The 21887-nt window shown below is 44.7% G+C and overlaps 1 protein-coding gene across 1 annotated transcript; it reads left to right on the top strand.

Annotated features, from left to right (window-relative positions):
* Positions 1-1444: 1444 nt before the first annotated feature.
* fam83c (family with sequence similarity 83 member C) lies at positions 1445-13959 on the top strand. Its single transcript, XM_062410154.1, has 5 exons — positions 1445-2189; positions 5361-5528; positions 5803-5927; positions 9751-9963; positions 10505-13959. Exons 1-5 carry the CDS (start codon positions 1686-1688, stop codon positions 11235-11237), a joined length of 1743 nt encoding a protein of 580 aa, XP_062266138.1. The 5' UTR covers positions 1445-1685; the 3' UTR covers positions 11238-13959.
* The last annotated feature ends 7928 nt before the right edge of the window (positions 13960-21887 follow it).

Here is a 21887-nt window from a genome sequence, read left to right as displayed (position 1 = left end):
TGTCTCACTGTCTCACTGTCTCTCTGTCTCTCTGACTCTCTGTCTCTCTGTCTCTCTGACTCTCTGTCTCAATGTCTATCTGTCTCTCTGTCTCACTGTCTCTCTGTCTCTCTGACTCTCTGTCTCACTGTCTCTCTGACTCTCTGTCTCAATGTCTATCTGTCTCTCTGTCTCACTGTCTCTCTGTCTCTCTGACTCTCTGTCTCAATGTATATCTGTCTCACTGTCTCTCTGTCTCTCTGTCTCTCTGACTCTGTCTCTCTGTCTCTCTGTCTCTCTGACTCTCTGTCTCAATGTATATCTGTCTCACTGTCTCACTGTCTCTCTGTCTCTCTGTCTATCTGTCTCTCTGTCTCACTGTCTCTCTGTCTCTCTGTCTCTCTGACTCTCTGTCTCACTGTCTCTCTGTCTCTCTGACTCTCTGTCTCACTGTCTCACTGTCTCTCTGTCTCTCTGACTCTCTGTCTCTCTGTCTCTCTGACTCTCTGTCTCAATGTATATCTGTCTCACTGTCTCTCTGTCTCTCTGTCTCTCTGTCTCACTGTATATCTGTCTCTCTGTTTCTCTGTCTATCTGACTCAGGAAATCCACGTTGAACTTTATGGAATCAAACCAAGTTTTCACTTCCTGAGAAATCCTGATTAATACATTTTAATTGATCGTCAGATTCTGTGGAAACGTTTTCAAACTTTGTTACAACTTGAGCTGCTGTAATCTGCAGTAATCTGTCGTAATGACTTGATCCCTGTGTGGCAGATGGAGGTGTGTGTGTGTGTGTGTGTGTGTGTGTGTGTGTGTGTGTGTGAGTTTATCCACGCAGCAGTCTGTCCTGACCTCTGACCTTGAACATCTTGTCTGATTAACCATGAGGACCCTGTGGCAGCGTTCAGGTGGAGCAGGTCATAAAAATGACTTTTATGACTTCAATAAATGATCTTTAATAAACTGTACTGAAGTCAAACCAGGACACACGTAATAAATGATTTTAGTTTCTAGAGGAAGAGAAGGAGGTCAAAGTGTTTGAGACAGAGGCTGAAGAGAGGAGCTGCAGCAACAGTCACAGGACAGAGATGTTTCTGAACATTAGAGCATGGAAACATTTTACACTTATTAAAATGATCAACCTGAATTTGAACACAACATATTTCTTTGAACACAGGTTTGAATTAAACACGCCTTCGTCTCTAAACCACGTGTCTCCGTCTCTCTGCTTCTCCTGTCTTTCTATTATGATTATTATTATTTTGGTTTTATTTTGAAGTATCCAACCAGAGGGGGACTTCCGTGTTGTGAGCTGGTTGGCTGGACAACAGAGTGACGCGAGGAGGGGGAGGAGCCTGAGCAATGACAATGACCAATGACAGAACAGGTAGCAACAGGTGAGCACGCGCGCTCACACACACACACACACACACACATGCACACACACACTCTGTGGAATTAGAGAAGTTGGGACCATTGCTGTCTCTCGGAGCTTCCGCTGCAGCTGCCCCGGACTCTGAGCTCCTCTCCCGGGACCAGATCCAGATCCAGATCCAGGACCAGGACCCGGACCAGGACCCGGACCCTCCGCTGTGCGTCGGGCTGATATCTGAATCCCTCCTCAGGTCGAGTCCCGCTCGGACCCGCGGTTCCTCGGGTCGAACCCAGGATGTCCTGTTAGAACCCGCGACAGAAGCACCATAATGAGCTCGGAGGCGCTCCGGCCCAGCTCCGGCGGCAGGAAGCCGCTGGGGAAGCTCGCGTCCCGGCTGGAGGAGGTGAAGAACCCGTGGCGGCAGGTGTCCTCCTCGCTGGAGCTCAGCCACAACGAGGCGGCCCGCCTGGCCACGGACGCGCTGCTGGAGCTCGGGGAGAAGGAGTACCGCCGGGTGCTGTCCGAGGAGCGGGAGCTCGGCTTCCTCTCCCCGCAGGAGATCCGCTACATCGGGCAGCACACGGCCAAGACCTGCGGCCCGGACACCCACGGCTCCAACGAGCGGGACTTCGGGGACGCGGACGTGGTGTCCCAGCTCACCTCCGGGACATACTTCCCCATGATGTCCGACGAGGAGCCCCCGATGCTGGAGCTCGGCTGGCCCGACTCCCCGGCGAGGTTCGGCCCGTCGGAGACTCACATCTACTTCCAGAGGGACAAGTCCCACAACATGAAGGACCTGGTCCGGTCCCTGATCCACAAGGCCAAGAAGGTGAGACCCGGACCGGCCCGCGCGCCCCGAGGTCCCCGCACTGCGGGACAACACAGGAGCATCTGTCATAAATACTCATGTTTAATACATAATGATATATAATGAAGTGACACAATGTGATAATAATTTATAATAATATTAAATACATAATGATAAATAATGACGTGTAGGACCTGGGAGACGGATGCTCACGTGTCTCTGAGGTCTCCACCTGCTCCACCTGGTGAAGGGTGAAGAACAGAGGACCTCTCACCTGGTTAGGAGACAAACTGGGATTTGTAATAATATTGAATACATTATGATATATGATGAAGTGTATTACATAATACACGTGAACAACGAAGCAGCTCAAAGGTTCTCATATAAAAAGCATCATAAACTCTTAAAGTGACACAAGACAAAAAGAAAAGACAATATTAAATATGTCTCTTATTCACACACAATAACAAGGAGACGTCTGTTCCACTTGTTGAGATTAAAAACAGTTTCTCCAGGTTCAGTTTGATCTGATCTGATTAATATTCTGATCTGAGGTCAGGTCTTTGTGTGAGTTAAACCATAAACAAACTGAACTTGACTTATTATCATCAGAGTATTTTAAATGATGAACGTGTTCAGACAGGATCTTTACTTTCTGTGACATGAATCATTATCCTGTCAAACACCGTGATGAGGACATCCTGTCTCTTCCTGTCTCTGGACTGTTTTTCATGTGTCCATCAGTCGACTTCATACCTTCTCCCCCAGGACCTGTCCTCCTCACGTCTGTCCTCACGTCTGTCCTCATGTCTGTCTTCACAGTCCATTGACGGCTCTGTCACGTGTAGCAGCTGATCTCAGATCCGATAACGTCCTGTCAGATAATGGACAGGAGGACAGCGGGCCCCTGGAGACGGACATGTACAGACCCCCGGGCTGAGACACTCACTGTGGTCGTCTCTGTGTCGGTTTACATGTTGTTCTTTCATGTCTCTATGTGGTTGTTTGTGTGTCTCCTTGCAGTCCTTGTCACGTTTGTTTTGTGTCTTTGTGGCTGTTTTGTGTGTCTCTGAAGTCCACCTGTGTCTCTGTGTCCCCACCGACCCGGGGGACCGTTGGGACCGTTGGGATTCCGTCCCATTGAAAGCAGCTGATGTGTAATCATTAACTTCAGCTGATGCTTGTAAACGTTGAGCTCATGACTGTAAATGATGAGTTTGTGTCGTGATCACACAACACAGACACACACCGTGGAACATGTGGCTCATGAGTTATATCTGAACACATATTACTACAGACTTGTTTTATGAGTTGAGTCGTGGCTGGTGAAAGAGGAAGCGTCTCTGTCCCTCGGATCCTGAGTGAAAAGCTTTTCTGTCGGACCTGTTCACGCTGACCCCTTTCTCACGTTTCTGCTGAGTCAGCACGTCTCAGGATCAAATGACCCAGAATGCAGTGCGTCAGTCTGTGGACACGGCGGCTGAGAGACGTCTGAGGGACGGCTGCTGGTCCACACAGATGTTTGTTCCACTTCTGTGCTCGTCACAATCCTCCTGTGGCTCTCGCATAGTAATAATAACAATAATTATACAAACTGTATTTTCACTGACATAGAAATAATATGAAACAGAAGTCAACTTAATTTAAGAGGAGACTTTAAAAATAACAATTTTAAAATATATTAAAGTCAAGAAAGATAAAATAAATAATCATTATAATAAAATATATAAATAGAATAATTTATACAAATTTAGAAAATTACATGATAATCAGAACATGTTTTTAATTGAAATATACAAACTGGTGACTAATTAATAAATATTGTGACAAAGGTAATTTTTCTCTTTTGTAGAAACATATTTAAATTGAATTCATTTCAACGTAACTCTTTTTCTCTCCTCAGTGCAGATGAAGAGTTTATGTAAAATATTATATATACTATTTGTATATTATAAACCCGGGCCCCTGGAGAGTTAGACCTCCAGGGGCCCTTACACGCTGTGTAAGTTTGGAAAACGTATTACTTGCAAGTTTGTGCGACCAAAGATAATAGTGTAGTTTATTTCAAAACACAAATACAGAGAGGAAATGTAAAACTACACGTGGGATGTGGTAGAAACCAGCAAACCAGTTCTATAGGAGAACTTAACCCACATATCAGAGAATGACATGCTGACAAAATCTTAAACACAGGTTGTGTATTATAATAAAAGAGTAGCACAAAATTAATATATGCTATATTGCAGTTTGATTAACAAAATGTAAAAAAGGTAATTTTCATCACAATTCAAATGTTTAAAAAGCCTCTTTTGTGCGGTCTGTTGTTGTTGTGCGGTTTGCTGCTTTGTGTGTTTGTGCGCTGTGGGATCTCGGAGGCTCCAGGGACCAACAGCTAAGGTTTGGCCCCGGGGCCCGAAACAGGTTCATCAGGCCTAGTTGTAAAACTCAGGAAACTTTGTGAATCGAAATCCGGTTTGTTGCCAAGTAGCTTTTCACATGTGAGGAACCTGCTCTGGTATTTTGGTTCGTGACATCAAAGGAGGAAGTTCTGCTCATATTCAGGTCGATCACTTTAATGTGAGTTGTGACTGTAAAATGTTTTCATGCTCTAATGTTCAGAAAACTGTCCTCAGCCTGTCCGTCGCTGCAGCTCCTCTCTTCAGCCTCTGTCTCTTTAAGACCCCCCTCCGGAAAAAGACCAGTCTCTGATTGGCCAGCTGCTACACTCTGCTGTGATTGGTCAACCACTTAATGTTAAGCCAGGACAAAATGTATTTCAGCTTTATTCTCGTATAATTTTTCCCACTTCAAGTTACCATGAGATACTTTTTCCATCAATAGAAAATTAACGACATAAAATCAAATGATGTTCTGTTACAGCAGCAAAGGAAGAGTACAAATAAAAATCTGTCAAAAAGTATTGAATAATTAAACATGCAGTGTACAGCGAATTATAGAAATATGAATTATATACCATGTAAGGAATTTAAATTATTCAGATTATTAATGCAGGGTTAAAATGAAAATCTTCACCATCTTCACAATCATTTCAAATTATTTCTCTCACGAGCTGTAAAAAGTGTCCCAGTGATCTGCCCCAGTTTCCACAGGGACGTCTTTATAGGGGACACGTGTGTCTTTGTGCTGTGAAGACGTTGACACTCTCTGGTCCCTCGTGTCCTCCTGCTCCAGGTGATAGCCGTGGTCATGGACGTGTTTACGGACGTTGACCTTCTCTGTGACCTCATGGAGGCGTCCAACAAACGCAAGGTCCCCGTCTACATCCTGCTGGACGAGAAGAAGCTCGGCTACTTCACGAACATGTGCTCGGCGCTGGACATCCAGAACTCTCACCTGAGTGTAAGTAGAGACCACACCTTCAGATTCTGAGGTGCTCTCACTCAGGACCCCGCTCTCACTCGAGACCCCGCTCTCACTCGAGACCCTGCTCTCACACTCTATTAGACCTGACCTGTTTGTGTAGCTGCATGTTTGCTTGTTGAACCTTGTTTGTATTTTTGTAAGACTCGTGTTTTCTAACTTCTTGTTCTCTGAGGATGAATTTGTAGCTTGTGTTTTTACGTGTGTGTGTGTGTACATGTTATTAACAGTGAAATGTTGTGTTTGTGTGCAGAACATGCGTGTTCGCAGTGTGTGCGGCGACACTTACTGCACCAAGAGTGGCAAGAAGTTCTCCGGTCAGGTCCTGGAGAAGTTCATGATCATTGACTGTGAAGAGGTCATCGCAGGGTCATACAGGTGAGAAAGACACACGCACACACACACACACACACTGACACACACACAGACACACACAGACAGGAAGCAGGAACTTGACTTGACTCCAGATGACGTCCATGTCGGATGATGGCAGAATCCGAGGAAGAGGAAATGTTTTGTCCATTTTAAATCTGGGGTCAAAATGGCGTCTGGCTTTAACCCTGAGATTATCTGTTCATATCCAGATATTATTAATGTGTGTCGGTGGATTCTTCCGTCATGAGACAGCAAACACATCCAGAGACAAAGAGACAAAGAGACACTCAGACGGTCGCAGTGAAAACACGTGTGAAAATAAGAACAGGTGTTGACAGAGCCGGCTCACTTTCAGCCGTCTGACATTTGCTTTGCATCCGCCCGGCGGTGGATTGAAGGAGGAAGCCAGTCGGCCTCAGCATGAGTTGGTTCATGTGTGTGTAGATAAGATGTGTAACAAGCTGGAGGAGGAGCTGATTGTGTTTCACCTGTGAACTATGGCTGCGAGGCGAACGCCACCTTTAGAGAGTCGATTTCAGTACACAACAACATCACTGTAATTATTTCACTCATTCTTTACAACAACAAAGTTATTTCACTTTTCTCTTTTTTGCTGTTCAAGGGTCTTTTACTCTGTTTTCAGTAAAGATCCAAAAAATTCTTATCATTTCAAACGTTGGTTGAACCATTGGTGGAATCCCTGTGGGCTCGTGCTCTTAAACAAAGTGAAGCCTTGCATCCAGGGAAGAGCAGAGCTGTTGAAAATGCACCAGTTTGAGAATACCACAAAACAGACATCAACAAAAAGTGGTATTGTCATAATTGGAGAACCTAAAATCCTCATGAAATATGTTTCTGTGGTTCAATGCAGCAGAGAACGACGGCCGATCGGTGCATGTTTCTGTCTGGATGTGTTCTCGAGAACAGTTTGTCCCAAGTCGATCATGTGAGCGGTGAGGGAGGAACACGAGCAGACGGGCAGGAGATTCCTGTATGTGTCAGAACACAGTTTTTAAAATGCTCCGAGTTTCTCACGACACATTCATATCTCTCATTTATTAACTTTTACTCTCATATCGGACCAAAGCATCAAAATCTCTGGAGATTCTTTCTCAACACGGGTCTGAAGCCTTGAATCCATCATCACCAGTTTGTGAGTCGACTGGAACTGGAAGGACAGATTGTTGCAGCTGGAAACCGGAGCTGAAACAGAGTGAATTCAAAAGAGGAGCTGAGAATCAGAGATTAACTGTCGCTGACTCGGCTCCATTTTGTTTTTCTGTTTGCACCTTATTCCCATAGGGAGCCAGTGTGTGTGTGTGTGTGTGTGTCTGCTCTGTGCCAGACACACACTGCTGTAAAACTCTGGGGATTTGTAACAACTTAGTGTCACAGACAGGGAGTGTGGATGATAATGATCGTGTGTGTTTGTCACTCTCCTTCTTGGTGTAATTATAACTCTCTGTAAACCTCTTACAACTCACAAACCTCTTTCACTATGTCACGTTTTAGGCTTTGGTTTCAGTGACTGTTCTGGAAACATGTTGTGTAGTTGGTGTTTGAGAAGCAGCAGCAGCAGGTTGTTGGTCCGACTCGTTCAAACAAGAACATGTGGGGAACATCCAGGCGAGGGGCGGAGCCTGTGGAGCAGCAGGAGGCGGAGCCTGTAGAGCAGCAGGAGGCGGAGCCTGTAGAGCAGCAGGAGGCGGGACATGACGTATAAACTCTGCTGTGGAAAGATCAGTGTTGTTGTTTACATCTCGTCCACACCGGGTCGGCCCTCATCACCAGAAGATCTGGAATCTCCTTGTGTTTCCAAGTTGACGTCTTCGTCTTGTACGTGTCCGGCTCCTCTTCTTCATCCTGAGATGTTTGTGTTCTTCAGGTTTCACGTCACGTGTTAGAAACCCCGTCCACACGTCCACTCGCTCACTGGGACGCTCCAGGACATTTTAGCAGGAGGCTGCAGGAACAGTTGTAGAAATGTCCAGAGACACTGACTCAGACATTTGTTCTCACCTATAGAATCTGCAGAACATGTGAGGAACATGTCAGGAACATGTCAGAACTTCAGTGCAGGTGTGAAAACGGCTAAAAAACATTTTCTCGGCTCTTCTCCCTCTTTCACGTCAAATTCCTTCCACTGATTGTTTTCCTGTGTCCGTGTTTTCTCCTGTTCAGAGTTCAAATGTGAGAAAGTGTATTTATCCAGTGCAGGTTCACGAAGTTCTCCAAATTCACAAGGATTAACATTTTGATCATTTCTGAAAAGCACATGTTACCAGTGAAGTGAGTCTGCATGCAGCGGGGTGTGTAGTGGGGTGTGGTGTCGGGTGTGTCGTGACAGACATCAAACTGTGCTGCTGCCACTGGAATGAAGGGCGAGGTGTGACCAGGCTTTATCTCCTGAGCACCAAACTGCAGTGTCACCTTCTGACCCCGGGCGTTCCCGAGTCGCGCCATCAGATTCGTTTATTTGAGCAGCAGGTGACACACTGAGGCAGAGATATCTCAGTAATAGCAAAAGAAAGTGGATCATTTGTTAACTTAACTCTTTAAATACATAAAACGACCTCATTATCAGTGTTTGTTTATGTATATTAAAACCTGTAACTCCTCCCGTGAGCAAACATCACCAACAACTGTCAAGACTTTGTGACAAAGCTTCTGAAACTGACTCCAGAACATCAGTTTGTGTTTGATACTGGTTCTAGTGTAGGTTTAGAAACAGAATCCATTTGTTTCAGGTTCTAACTGAATTGACCTTTGCATGTTTGTCTGTGGGCGTGGCTAAATGGGCGCCCTCTCGACCTCGGCCCCCGGCGATTCATACTGACATTGTGATTGATTTATGGTTTGTGTGAAGGAGGCGTCGCTCTTCAGTGAATGTGTCCGACCTATCGGAGCTCTGTGAAGCCGTCCTGCAGGTTTCCAGCTGCTGGGAAACACACTCACTGTCACAGAGACGCTCACTGAAGAAAGTCTCTAACGCTCCGAGGATCAGCCTCTCGTTCTTTATGGAGATTCTGAGAAGCTGCTGAGTCGAGACGAGTCGGAGGGAAATCTGCAAAGTGTCCTGAGGGGACAGAATAAATCCAAACAGCGTCTCCACTTAGTTCTTCATTTCCATCCTATTGTTTTCTGATCAGTAACGTCTCCAGATGGTATCATTAACCACGCAGAGAACATGTTGTAGAAGCAGAGATCGTGTTCTAATGTCAGATTAACTTCTTCTTTTAAAAAAAAAAAAAAACGAGCTCAGAGAGTAGAGGAACGCGCGAGAGGCATGATGCGACCCCTAGTGGCCAGAGGCAGGAGGTTGTCTTCCCCCCTGTTAATGTCTCAGGAACAACCTGGAGAGAATTCCCTTAACTTGTCTTGTGAATTCATCTCCACTTCCTCTCAGGAGGAGGTGGAGATGCATCGTCCATCCTTAGCTGCAGTCACCAAGCTGCTGATCTTCTGTTTCTGGATATTGAACATTATATATATTCTGAATATCTCCTTGGAATTGTTTGGTTCCTCACCGTCTGAATCTAGAATCCTCGGTTTCCTCCTCTGGCTGCTTGTTTGTTATACATTTCATTCACTGGATCTTGCTGCAGGTAAAACTCACGACTCAGTGACTCGTCAGCTGGAGGTGGAAGACGAGCAAGACACATCTTCAGTTTCCCTGCTCGTGATTCAACTCATGTTTTTGCTGAGGAGCCACATTAGGCCCTCAAACTTCCTGCTGTGTTCAAATCTGCAGGTTCACTGGTTCTCCCTCTCACTGCCTCCGCACTCTAACAACATGTCCGCCCCCTGCTTTCTGTCTCCTCTCCAGTTTCACCTGGCTGTCGGCTCAGGTGCACAGCAACATGGTGATGCACTTCTCAGGGCGCATCGCCGACAGCTTCGACCGGGAGTTCCGCTGCCTGTACGCAGACTCGCAGATCGTCGACTGCTTCTACAACCCAGAGGACGAGGGGATGCCCTACTACCCGTCCTACCAGGCCATGATGGCCCCCGGCCTGGGGCTGGATCTAACCGCCGACAGGTACAACACTGGAGTCCAGCTGCTGGCGTCACATCCCCACTGTGTGTCGTGTTGTGTGTCTGAAGAGTCAAAAGTGACTTTATGATACACTTTGTATATCTTGCTGGTTTTTAACTCTTTATTTGAAGCAGATTAAGGATTGTAGTCGTCAGCGGCAGCTCGACTCTCAGCCAATCAGAGACGAGGCAGAGAAACACAGAGTTTTACCATGAAGCTGCTTTGTTCACTGGTTTTACTGGAGTGAATCAGCTGCTTGTGTTGAGGAGGATTCAGATAAAACCTGAAGGAAGAAGACTACAACTCCCATCATCCCTCACTGCTGCTCCACAGCGACTAAGTCTTAGACCTCATGCTTTGGAATGAATTAAACTTAGAAAATATTAAAAGTGGAAAAAGTGAAACTAGTTTGTTCATTCGTACAGAAATGCTTCGCTGGTGGACAGACCATAATAATCTGTTGAGATTCCAGATTAGAAAACAGTTAGGACCTAAACTTAAAGAACGTTCAGGACTCTAATCGTCACTTTCTCTCCTCCTTCAGGCAGAGGGACAGAGCTTGTTCTGATCACTCCAGCAGCCAATCCAGTAACAGTGTCTCCAGCGTGAAGGTGGCGCCTGGAATGACGGCCAACGCCTCCTATAAGGTCACTCAAGGTCACGACAAGAAGGAGACCAGCAGCAACTCTCGCCTCAGCCCCGAGAGGAGGGGAGGGGGTGGGGGGGGGGACCAGGCACATGTCCTGCCACCAGGACCGCGGGTGTCTGCTAACGGAGCGGCCAATCACATCCCAGTTCCTGAGCGACCCTCGCCGACCTTTGGTCAGCCAATGGGCATCGAGTGGAACAAGCCCAGTGCGGCGGACGTCATGAGGTCGAACATCAGCGGCACCTCCTCCAAGCTCCAGGCCCTGGGTCTGTACGACCACAAACCCAGCATGTTCCACGGCCCCCCCACCTCCGGCCTGACCCCCAGGACCCAGACCCCGTCCCCGGTCAACGAGAGCAAACCCACCCTCAAGCAGAGAGGCCTCAACAAACTGTGGAGGTCCCCGTCCCCTCACAGCTCGTCGCCCTGGGGGGGGCCGGACCTCTCTCCAACGGAGCCGGAGAGCCAGCAGAGCCCGCCTCCCCCCCCCTCTCCAGTAGCTCTGATGAGCCGGCAGGACCAGAAGCGCATGACGCTGGGCCACAGCAAACTGGACCTGGTGAACCATTACAACCAGATGAAATCCAAGCAGGTGTACAGCCGCTTCGAGCTCAAGAGCTCCGACTGACTGGTCCACCAGAGGAGGTGTTGAACGTTCTCCTCCTCTGATCTCCGACCTCTGACCTCTGACCTCTGACCTCTGGAGTCTGGTCACGTCACCACCAGGACAAACGTCTCGGTGGACGTGTTTTTGAAGTTATGTCAGTTTCTCTTCTGCTTCCACAGTTCTGATGATGCCCGGTGGAAATCAAGCCATTACAGAGTTTCACCTGATTCCTGTCGTGACGACTTACTACAAGTACAAAGTGATGAGACTCACAAAACACACAAGTACCACACATGACATATCGAGGTCCTGTTGATACACTCTCATCCAATCAGGAGTCAGTGTCAGCTGTCAGTCATCCAATCAGGAGTCAGTGTCAGCTGTCAGTCATGTCTTCTCAGCCTGTTTTTATATCATTACATAACTAAATAAAACCGAACGGAGCAGAAACTTGAACAAACTGAAACGACAGAAACATCTTTGACAATCGTCTACTTTGATTCTTTTAGTTTGGTCTCATCTGCTAACATGGAGGAGGTGGGGTTTATGACATATATTCTGCAGTCAGCCACCAGGGGGCGATTAAGATGATTTGCCTTCACTTCATAAAACCAATTTGTAAAAAATCAATCATCGAATTAATTGTAAAACTTGACAACCCTGAATGTTACATGTGGAGAGATGTTAACCCACGAGAAGAAGATTCAGAAAGAAACAAATAAATTAAAATGTGAAAAGAAACCTCAGGCCCTTAGAGATACCCCCCCCCCCCCCCCCCACGACGCTAACTCTTTACGTACGGAAAGAAAAGTCTGCTTCAAACTTCTCTGCTCACATACTGTGTCCGTTATGTTCGAATGGCCATTAAGCACTTCCTCCACTAGAGGGCAGCGCAGAGTAAACAGTTTTATAAGAACAACAAACATGGCGACAGTGATTGAGAGTTCAAACGTTACCGACGTTTCTTCCTCGTGTGGTCGTCTCGCTTCAGAAATCTCAAACTTCTGATAAAACAGATTTGCGAAGCAGCTTTTTCCTCGACAGACGGTCGATCTCAGAATGAACTAAACGTGTAAATCAGTTGATTTCCACTCAGAAACAGAAAGAGAATTAAACAGATTAAGAAGAATCGGACACTTTTCTTCTTCTTATCTAAAGGTTTAATATTCCTGTATCATTTTGTAATAATAACATGTGCCTTCATCTTCCTGCCTTAAGGTTTACAATCATTTTAATAACAGTAATATCTTCAGTGACTTATAATAGCTGCCAATTAGGATTTAATTAACAGTCTGTTAATTAAGGTTCAATTAACAGATGCAGACTTTTACTTTTCTTTCCCCACAAGGAACAAACAATATTCTTCCTGCTGCATCTTGAGCTGTAATCATGTGACCTGAAGCTCTTCGGTGCATTTTGACGCTACACAGGTGGAATAATCTGTTTCCTGCAGATGAGATAAAAAGTGTTTGTGTAAAAGAATCTTCATGTTCACAAGGTGCAGGACTCATGAAATATTAATTATGATGTAAACCTACATCCACATGACTACGTTTGAAACACAAACTAAAACTGAGAAGCTTGAACTCTGTATATAGAAGATCCAGCTGTTTACATGTTTACACAACCCAAAGCTTCCTGTTAGCTCGGGCGCTCACAGGCTCCGTGTAGGTGATCGGTCACGTGTGTGTCTCGTGTGTTTTCAGCGTGTTCGTATGGACGGAGATGAAAACTGACACGGAACCAAAACGCTCGTGGACCGAGATGGTTGTAATGTAGTCGTCTGGACGTAGCCTCGGAGTCGTCGGGTTAGTCGTCACCTGAGACTCAACTTTCCACCAAGGCCACCATGTTTCTACGGAAGCCCAGAACGGACACACCAGAAACACTGGTTCTTAAGAAGGCGTTCAATGGTTTTACGTTTAGAGACGTAGCGTGAACCCAGTCTGTGACGAATGCAGGAGCGCTAGCTTTAAACGAACGATTTCTGGCTGCGATTCTAGAGACTTGGGAAACTTTAGCGTGATTAAATGCTAACATGGAGGTGAACTGTCGGTGTCGTCAACTGGTTGCGATTGTTGTGCACTGATCGACAGTGAATCAGTGGAAGTCGTTAAGCTTTTCATCGAGTGTCGGCCGCAGTCACCTGACGGGAAGGGAAGGGCTGTTCAGGTGGTTGCAATATGAACCTTCACCACTAGAGGCCACTCAATCCTACACATTGTACTTTTGATATTGGTTTCTTTATTACAGAGGATTGGCTCCTCGTGTTGTACATTTTTAACACTAAATATGTTTTTCTAAATGTGTAGATTTGTATATAGACTCTATATAACCCAGGTTTGTACTATTTGTATTAATTACTTGGTTTTAGATGTTTTTTTTTCTGGCTCAATTCCAAATAATTCTCAGCAATACAGGATCCAGACTTGAGCCGTCGTCACCGGGGCAACGCCGATGACAGTGATCATAGTTTTGGTATTTCTTGTTCTCACGTGTGATTTTGTTTACTGCTTATTTCAGCTGGAAGCGTTTTGTCCACTGAATCAGCCAGACGATGTGTAATGTACATTATGTTGTGAACAGTCACATGAACTGACTGTTTGGGTTATTGTTAAAGAAACACTCCTTTAAACTGTCATTTGTACTGTTTGTTATTATCTGCAGAATGTGAACTCTGTGTTGATGTTGGTTTGATTTGTAAGAAGAACTTTTAAGTACATAATAAAAGTGAAAAGTTGAATTTTGGAGCTGTTACGATCCCGTTTGTCACATTTAGAAAAATCCAAACTGAAAACAAAGGCAGTTCCTCGAGCTCAATATATTGTACATATTAATATTTTCATACTATATTGTGGAGTATTGAAAATTCTTCAGGTTAAATATGATGTTTCCCACAGTGATCAAAGGGATCTCTGCCATTTTGGATGCTGCAGATCGCTCATAGGCTGAGAACGTTTCATGAGAACGTTTCTCCAGAGGATGAAACCTTCCAGCTCCACGTCTGACGTCTGTTCTCAGAGGAACGTCTCAACAGCTTGGAGGACATTTCATGACGTAATAACTTGTCCCCATCATCAGATGAAAACTTTAGTTCAGATTTAAACTCTAAAATCTTTCATTTTGTCTTTGTTGCACAAACAGATATTTTGGTCTCCGGGTGGAATGAACGATGGAGTGTGGTGATATGATTGTCCAGTTCTGTCGGGACACAGTTTCTTGGACGCTCCATTGTTCATAGTTCTGTCTGTTGGAGATTTATTCCGTCACATTGTTCCCTGCTGTGACCGAGGGATTTCCTGACAGGAAGTCATACGTGGACTCGGCTTGGAGAGTTGATCCCTGATGCTAAATTCTGCAAACGTCCTCACTGAGCCAGCAGAGGACATTTAACAAGACGAGTTGTTCTGTGGGTGAGAACGCTCCGTCCACGGATCTCAAGCACACAACACCTTCACACATGGAGGATTATAGAAAGCTGAGAGCAGTCGGTCGGTTGTTTGACATGTGGGCTCGGTCAGGGGACGTCTGGTTACCTCACGTCTCCGAGGCGTCTCTTTCTTTACTGCGTGTCCTGCATCCACTTCCCAGGTTGTTTGGTTTAACCCTGGGCGTGACCGTCAGTGGATCTGAGAACAGATCATCGCTCTTAAAACTGTGACTGCAGCATCCGTCCAGTCCACAGCAGGCATCAACCATGTGTCAATAAAGATGGACAACACGTCTCCTCGTCCTCCAGAGATGAAGCAACGCTGCCATCTTGCACAGTTACAGTCTGCAGCGGATCAGATCTGATCAGAAACACTTGAACAAACCTCAGAGAGAGAAGAACGAGTTGAAATGACAGAAACATCTTTGACAAACATTTATTTAACGTTTTATCTTTTAGTTTTGTTCCATGTCCCATCTGCTAACATGGAGGAGGCGGGTCTATGGTGCTGACCTTTACTGATAGAAGATAATGTCAGATTCTCTCAGCCACCCAGGTAAAGGGGCGGGGTCTAATTGAAGGAGCATGAGGTTTGGTTGGATCCCTTTTTTTTGTTTACTTTTAAAAGCACGACTTTTAGAGTGAAACTGTTGAACATGATCTTTTAGTTCTTTGAGACAAAGTGTTAAAAAAGTGTTGTTCTTCTCCTCTCGATGTTTCTGTGCTCATGTGAATCGTCTGCTCTGCAATTTGTTTTTATGTGTCACACGTCTGTCAGAATAAGCCAACCAATAGAACGCCAGGTGTGTGGATGATGAATGAAATTGTCCCGCTTCTTATTCACTGTGACCTCATATTAACATGGTTAATTACACATATAGATTCACCTCTTAAACTACATATTGGACGATATTGTCTTTACAGATTTGCAAATCCGATCACACATAGATTCTAAAAGCAGATTTTCGGATCCATGTACACGTTCACAAATCTCATTACACACAGATGGACTGAAACTAGCGAGTGACAGAAAAGTGCACGCTTACCTGTTCTGGGGGCGGAGCTTGGATGAGTCATATTTTCAAAGTGAAGCCTCCTCGTTGTTTTCCAGGATTAACAACCTGAGCTTGACTACTTTATTGATACTGAGGGAAATGTAGTGTTAAGTTGTTCAACACTGATCTTCAGGAGCAAAGATCCACAGAGATGATTTATGATTGCGAGAAGAGGAGTTCTGTCTCTCTGTCTCTCTCTCTCTCTCTCTCTCTCTCTCTCTCTCTCTCTCTCTCCCTCTCCAGCAGATTGACGTGAGTGACAGTGTTTGACTTTGTAACTCGACCAGTGAAGCTTGTGTTACCTCGTCCAGCTGCAGCTCTCTGAGCCTCGTCCACTAGAGTTCATGCTTTCTGTGTCGCTGTGACTCGAGTGCATCGTGAACAAACATCTTTCTAAACTCTGACAAAAAGAAACTCTGATCTGTGAACAGTTTTTACAAACATCACTTCCCTGATGAGTAATTCATGTGAATTAGATATGGACGTTGTTGTCGTGTTGACTTGTCGTAAACGTTGCAGGAGCGTTTGGCTGCTTGTTGTGAATCTTCATGTTATCGTCAGGATGCAGCATTTCCTGCCTTAGAGCTATTTCTGGTGTGTGTGTGTGTGAAAACTTCAGGAAGTCTTATGTATTGTCAGCCCAGAGTTCTCCAGATGCTCAGAGTCTCTGTCTCAGCAATTTTATACACAGCACACCCTGAAATGTGTTCTCTCTCTGACCAGCAGGGGGCGACTCCTCACTTTCTAGCATCAGTGAACATTCAGGAGTTTCTGTCTCAGTCTCTAGTTTCAAGTCTTCTTCAAACAGCTGATGTTCATTAAGTGAATTATGATCATTTAGATCAAACAGACCATAAAGCACCAGATGTGTTGGGGGGGGTACCACAGAGTGATTGACAGCTGGTACCGTCCAATGGGTGCAGGTGGCAGGTGTAGGTGGGCGTGTCCTCGAGCGCTCAGTCAGGCTCCCTTCTGGTTTAAAATAACCAAGATGGCGCTGAACCAGAAGTCAGACTGAGTTGATTCTTAGTAAGAACACAAGATTCTCAGTAGTGTGATTTAATCTGAGTAAAAACTAAACTGAAAATAATGAAATAAATCAACAACAGGTAAAATTAAAAAAACAGAAAACAAGAACCCACGGTCACGTTGATTCCTGGGCCCCACGACTTCAGTCACCTTTACACTTTGAACCATAATGTTTGGAGGTGGTTCAGTTGCTTCACTGTTGGATGGTTTGGACCAGATGTTACAGTCAGACATGTTTCTTCTGATTAAAAGTGTTTTTAATACATGACACACGTCACATCTGGTGATGGACACGCTCGTCTTCAGTCTCTCTGCCACGGTTCATGACGGGTTCGCAGGAGGACATTCCTTCATGCCGAGGGTTTAACATTGGTATGTCATCTGCATGAGAAGGAGCAGGGCTGAATGATTTACTGCGTCTGTGCAAACAAAGATCTTCTACTGTCAGTATTTGCTTCCTGATCTTCACTTGATTCTGAGTCTGCACCTTTAACATCTCAGCTTCTCACGCTCCTGCTCAAAACTCACATGCACAAAGTGAATAGGGAATATCTCTGCTCCTATCAGGTCTACGTGATTAACTCTGGTATCTATATAAAAGTGAAAACCAGTTTGACTCCACGAATGCGTTTGTAACACCAGTCAGACGAGGTTTCTTGTTTGCTCCGCTGCTTCTCTCATGATCGATCCACTCAGGAACACTTTGCTTGAAATGTCACATCACTGACCAACTTTACTGAAGGGTCAAGAGGTCAAGCTGTCCCACGTTTCAATCAATGTTCGAATTTCCAATAAAAGGTCCCAGCCCGACTCAACGTGTAGAGAAAAAACATTTTAGACTGAATGTCCACTTCCTCTGATAATCCACATGACAACATCATCGTTATAGTTGAGATATGCACAGCAGTGTTTATCCCATCTAAACACAACTGTTTACCAAACAAGCAGATTCATTAATGTCTCTTATGGTTTAAGTCTCAATATCTTCCCAATCTACACTGAGAGAATTTCATGCTCCAAAGGTCTGAAGTCAAATCAGAGTTGGTCTGAGCTGAACGTCAGATGCAAAGTTCCCGAGGGTGCGGTCGCTTCCTTTAAACTGTGGTTTACCTTTTGTTGCACTGAAACATACTGGAAGTCACTGGCAGGGATCAAAGCTCAGCAGCGTCTGAAGCTTCAGTGGGGCAACAGGTTCTGAACAGTAGTCATCCTGGGGGGAGAGACAGAGGATGGAACAGCTGTTTACAGCAACACTGTGGGTTAAACGTCCACTTGATGGAACAGCCAGGCTCAACAGAACAAAACAGCTCAGCAGAGCAACAATCACATTCTAGTAAAGGCAAAGTAAAGCTTTTCTTCACCACTGTTCACGAGTGTGATTTATATATAAGTTTGAATGATTTACTAAACTAATGTTGACTCTTTCACACAGTGAAGATAAAATGTGTAAATGTGAAAATGCTTTAATCCAAACTGTGGAAAGAATCATGTCTCAGGTGTTTAGCAGCAGCAGAGACACAAACATGTCGTCTGTGTGTGTTTGTCTTTCAGTCAGGGTCAAAAAGACCAGACACATGTCTGTCTGTCTGTCTGTCTGTCTGTTCATCTGTCTATCTTGTCCCTGTTGTTATGTTGCTGCTGCTTCTTTTTTAATGCCTCCACAACAGTGACACCCAGTGGCAGAAGTTATTATGTTTTAGGTTTGTCCTTCACTCATTTGTGTGTCGTCCGATTCTTGTGAACGCGATAGCCCAAGAATTCATTGAGACAATGTCTCTAAATTTGAATTCAAAGATTAATTCATCAAACAAATCAGACAGATATTTATGAGTGTGTGTAATTTGATGCAGACCCAAATAAAGCATCTGGAGCCCAGTGAATCTAAATCTGCTTTCATGTCTGTCAGGTACGACCCTTCGTGACTTTGTAATTAAAAACAATTTCCTTTTCATTACAAATTTGTTTCAAAAGTGACGTTAGATTTAAATAGAAGATTTAAATAAAGAGATAAAAGCTATGATCTTGGTTTCAGTGTCCAAGCTGAAAAGGTTTGTTCATGTTTCACACTGAAATATGAATCAGTGTGAAACAGCAGGAACAGGAAGGAATCCTGGAAAAAAATTATAAGAATGTGCTCTTCAGATTTGAATTAATAAACTGTCTCTGTTGGTTTTGTTGAAGTTAATGTTTGCTCTAAACTTCTGGACTTTGACAAACTGGCACTCGACAGAAGAATCAACAAATACTCCTGCCTCTCCTCAGACCTGGTTGGTCGCTGGTGTCCTCGTGCTTCCTACTTATGTGGCAGCTGCCTCTGGACTTTATCTTCTGGCTTCCTGACTTGTTCAGTCCGGTGGTCGTGGGGTCGAGTCTCAGAGACCGAGTGTGAAAACATGGGCGGTGGATACTCACAGGAACAAATTGATGGATCCGCTGTTCAGTTCTATAACACTGCTTTACAGCACCCATGCCTCTTACCAGATGTGGGCATCGATCAGTCCCTGCTGAGATATTCTGGAGCCAACTCCAACACTGAGCTTCAGAGTTTCTCTAATGAGCTGATCAACAGCGTGCCGGACTTCGTTGATAAGTTTGGATCTGCTGTGGCCCCGTTAACATTAGTCCCAAATGCTGTTGGACTCGGTGCGTTGGTGCTTTCCATGATCTTGGAGATCATAGTCAAGAGCTCAACAGAAGCAAGCGAGGATTCCTACAGCATGATGCGACGAGTGTTTGCTGAAGAGAAAGGTTCATCTGTCCGGGACACGATGACAGAGTACGTGAGACGCCATCGCACATTCATGAAGAACGAGCAGCGTCTGAAACTGGAGCTCCACAGGTTAGAGACGCAGCTGAGCGGCCATCTCACGGTCCTCAGGAACTCCCTCCTGCTGGACGGACACCTCACTTCCCGTGGGTTTAAAAACTGGGTTAATGGAGCCTTCTTCCACCTCCAGATGTTGATCCACGAGGCTCGACTGAATCATCAGGCCGGACAACTGACACCAACTCAAGTGGATTCCATCAACACGTACGTGGATTTGTACCTGCAGGACCTGGACCATTTGCTGAAGAAATATGAGACTTACTTTACCACTGTCAACAGAATCTATGAGGTGATACATGCAGATAGGGGTGGATATGGAGGAAAGACTTGTCATATAAAAAATATTGAGTCCAAATGTGAAATACTTTATGAATGGCCTCCGAACCCCTGTGGAGGTGAAGCTTTGATGAAGGCCTATGCAAATCAGATTGTCTCAAAATATCCACCAATGACAGAGTTGAAGAGTCATTTTATAAACGTCAAGAGCAGCGTCAACGTTCTAATCAAACAACACGACACATTCAGTCTGTGGTGAACGACCTCCGATCAGTCTCCTACACCAGTTTCATCTTATTCACCGTAAACACGTCTAACTGTGCAAACGTCACATGGTAGTGAGGCAAAGAGCAGGAGAAGGATCGTGAGACGTCTTCTGATAGTTAATCACTGAGCAACATGACCGAGTGAATCCAGCTCATGAGGAAGGATCCACTCAAAGTGTCATTAAAGCTGATTTACTTTAATCCTCTCATCCACATGTGGAGTTGAGCTCTTCTTATTTCCCTGTATTGTGATTGTGACTTTGTTGTGTTGTTTCTGCTGCTTGTTGTTAATGATTTTAAAAATGAAAATAAGTGAATAAAGTTTCTGGCATTTCTTTCTGATCATGAGTCAGAAGTTAGAAACCGAACGTCTCTGCATGGATTTGGATTTTAATAAAGTGAGAAATATGAGTTGTCTGGACTCAAACAAAGTTCATGTCAACAGATGAATGAACCAAACTGATTCACAAACATTGTTGAATTAAAGGAAATTAAACTATGAATCAACAAGATTGTGTCGGTGTAGTTTTGTTGCTGATTTTACAGCAGGGCGTTCAGACCAAACACGGTAAATAAAGATAAACGACCCCTTTCGATTTCTGCCCTTTGTACAAAGCTGTGGCCAAAAAGACTCATCCTGCACTTAGGCACAGTCACATTGTTGTGTATATTCGTTAGAGTAGATCATGTTGGTATGTACTAAAAACACAATGACAGGCTTATATTTATGAGGCCTGCCTGTTGGATTCTCAGACAGAGAGTCCTCATGGTTTCTACCTTTTGGGAATGACCTTTGACATAGGGTGATGCCCCTGGCCAACTGGTGGATGGATGCAGAGGGAATGGGTTGACCGATGTGTTTTACCTAAAGTCATGGGCTGAACCAACGTCCCTATATATTTTGCGTGTCCGACCCCTGCAAGTCCGATTTCACTTTTGGCTTGTGTGTCTCCGGGTATCTAGATGCCCATCCCGACCTGTAATTCCTTGTAATAAACTTTGTTATACTGAAAGTACTAGGTCCTCGGAGTCCTTCCTTCATCATCAACAACTTCTACAACAACATCGACCTCTCGACAGCATAGAATATACGATAACATCATTTTCATATTGAACGTTTAATTTCCTCATAATGTTTGGGATCTACGTTGGAAGGTTTAATCTAATCCAGAAAACACACAACTAAAAGTAACACAACCACATAAATACACAGACTAATGATAATAATAAACAACAAATCACACAACACGTCAGTTATTTAAAAAATCTGGAAAAAGTTTGTTATTGTCCTGAATTAACATGAGAGACATGTTCATCACACGCACTGACTACACACACACACTGACTACATGCACACTGAATACACACACACACATAAACACACTGACTACACACACACACACACACACACACACACTGACTACACACAGTCAACTACATCAAATTGCTGCCATCTAGTGGTGTAAATATTCACTTACATTATACAATGGTGTCTATACACGGGTATATCATACACTAATACACAGACACACGCAAACACTACTACACACCTAAATAACACACACACACAGTAATACACGCATACAGAACAGACACACACACATACAGGTCTTTATGGTATAAACAGACTTTTCCTCCAAAATAGCCCGGAGGTGGTTTACGGGGACTACCCTTTCCAAAGGTCCTGGAGCAATGGGAGTCAGGTCAACAAAAAATCAGAAACAAATTCAGCTCACTTTAGAATGAAGGTACGAGCTACATGACTCTTTGAGGAAACAACAAACAATG

This window comes from Platichthys flesus, chromosome 2 (genome assembly GCF_949316205.1).
Source record: "Platichthys flesus chromosome 2, fPlaFle2.1, whole genome shotgun sequence".
Taxonomy (NCBI): domain Eukaryota; kingdom Metazoa; phylum Chordata; class Actinopteri; order Pleuronectiformes; family Pleuronectidae; genus Platichthys; species Platichthys flesus.
Note: the sequence above shows the minus strand (reverse complement) of the source record. Positions and strands in the feature narration are given on the sequence as shown.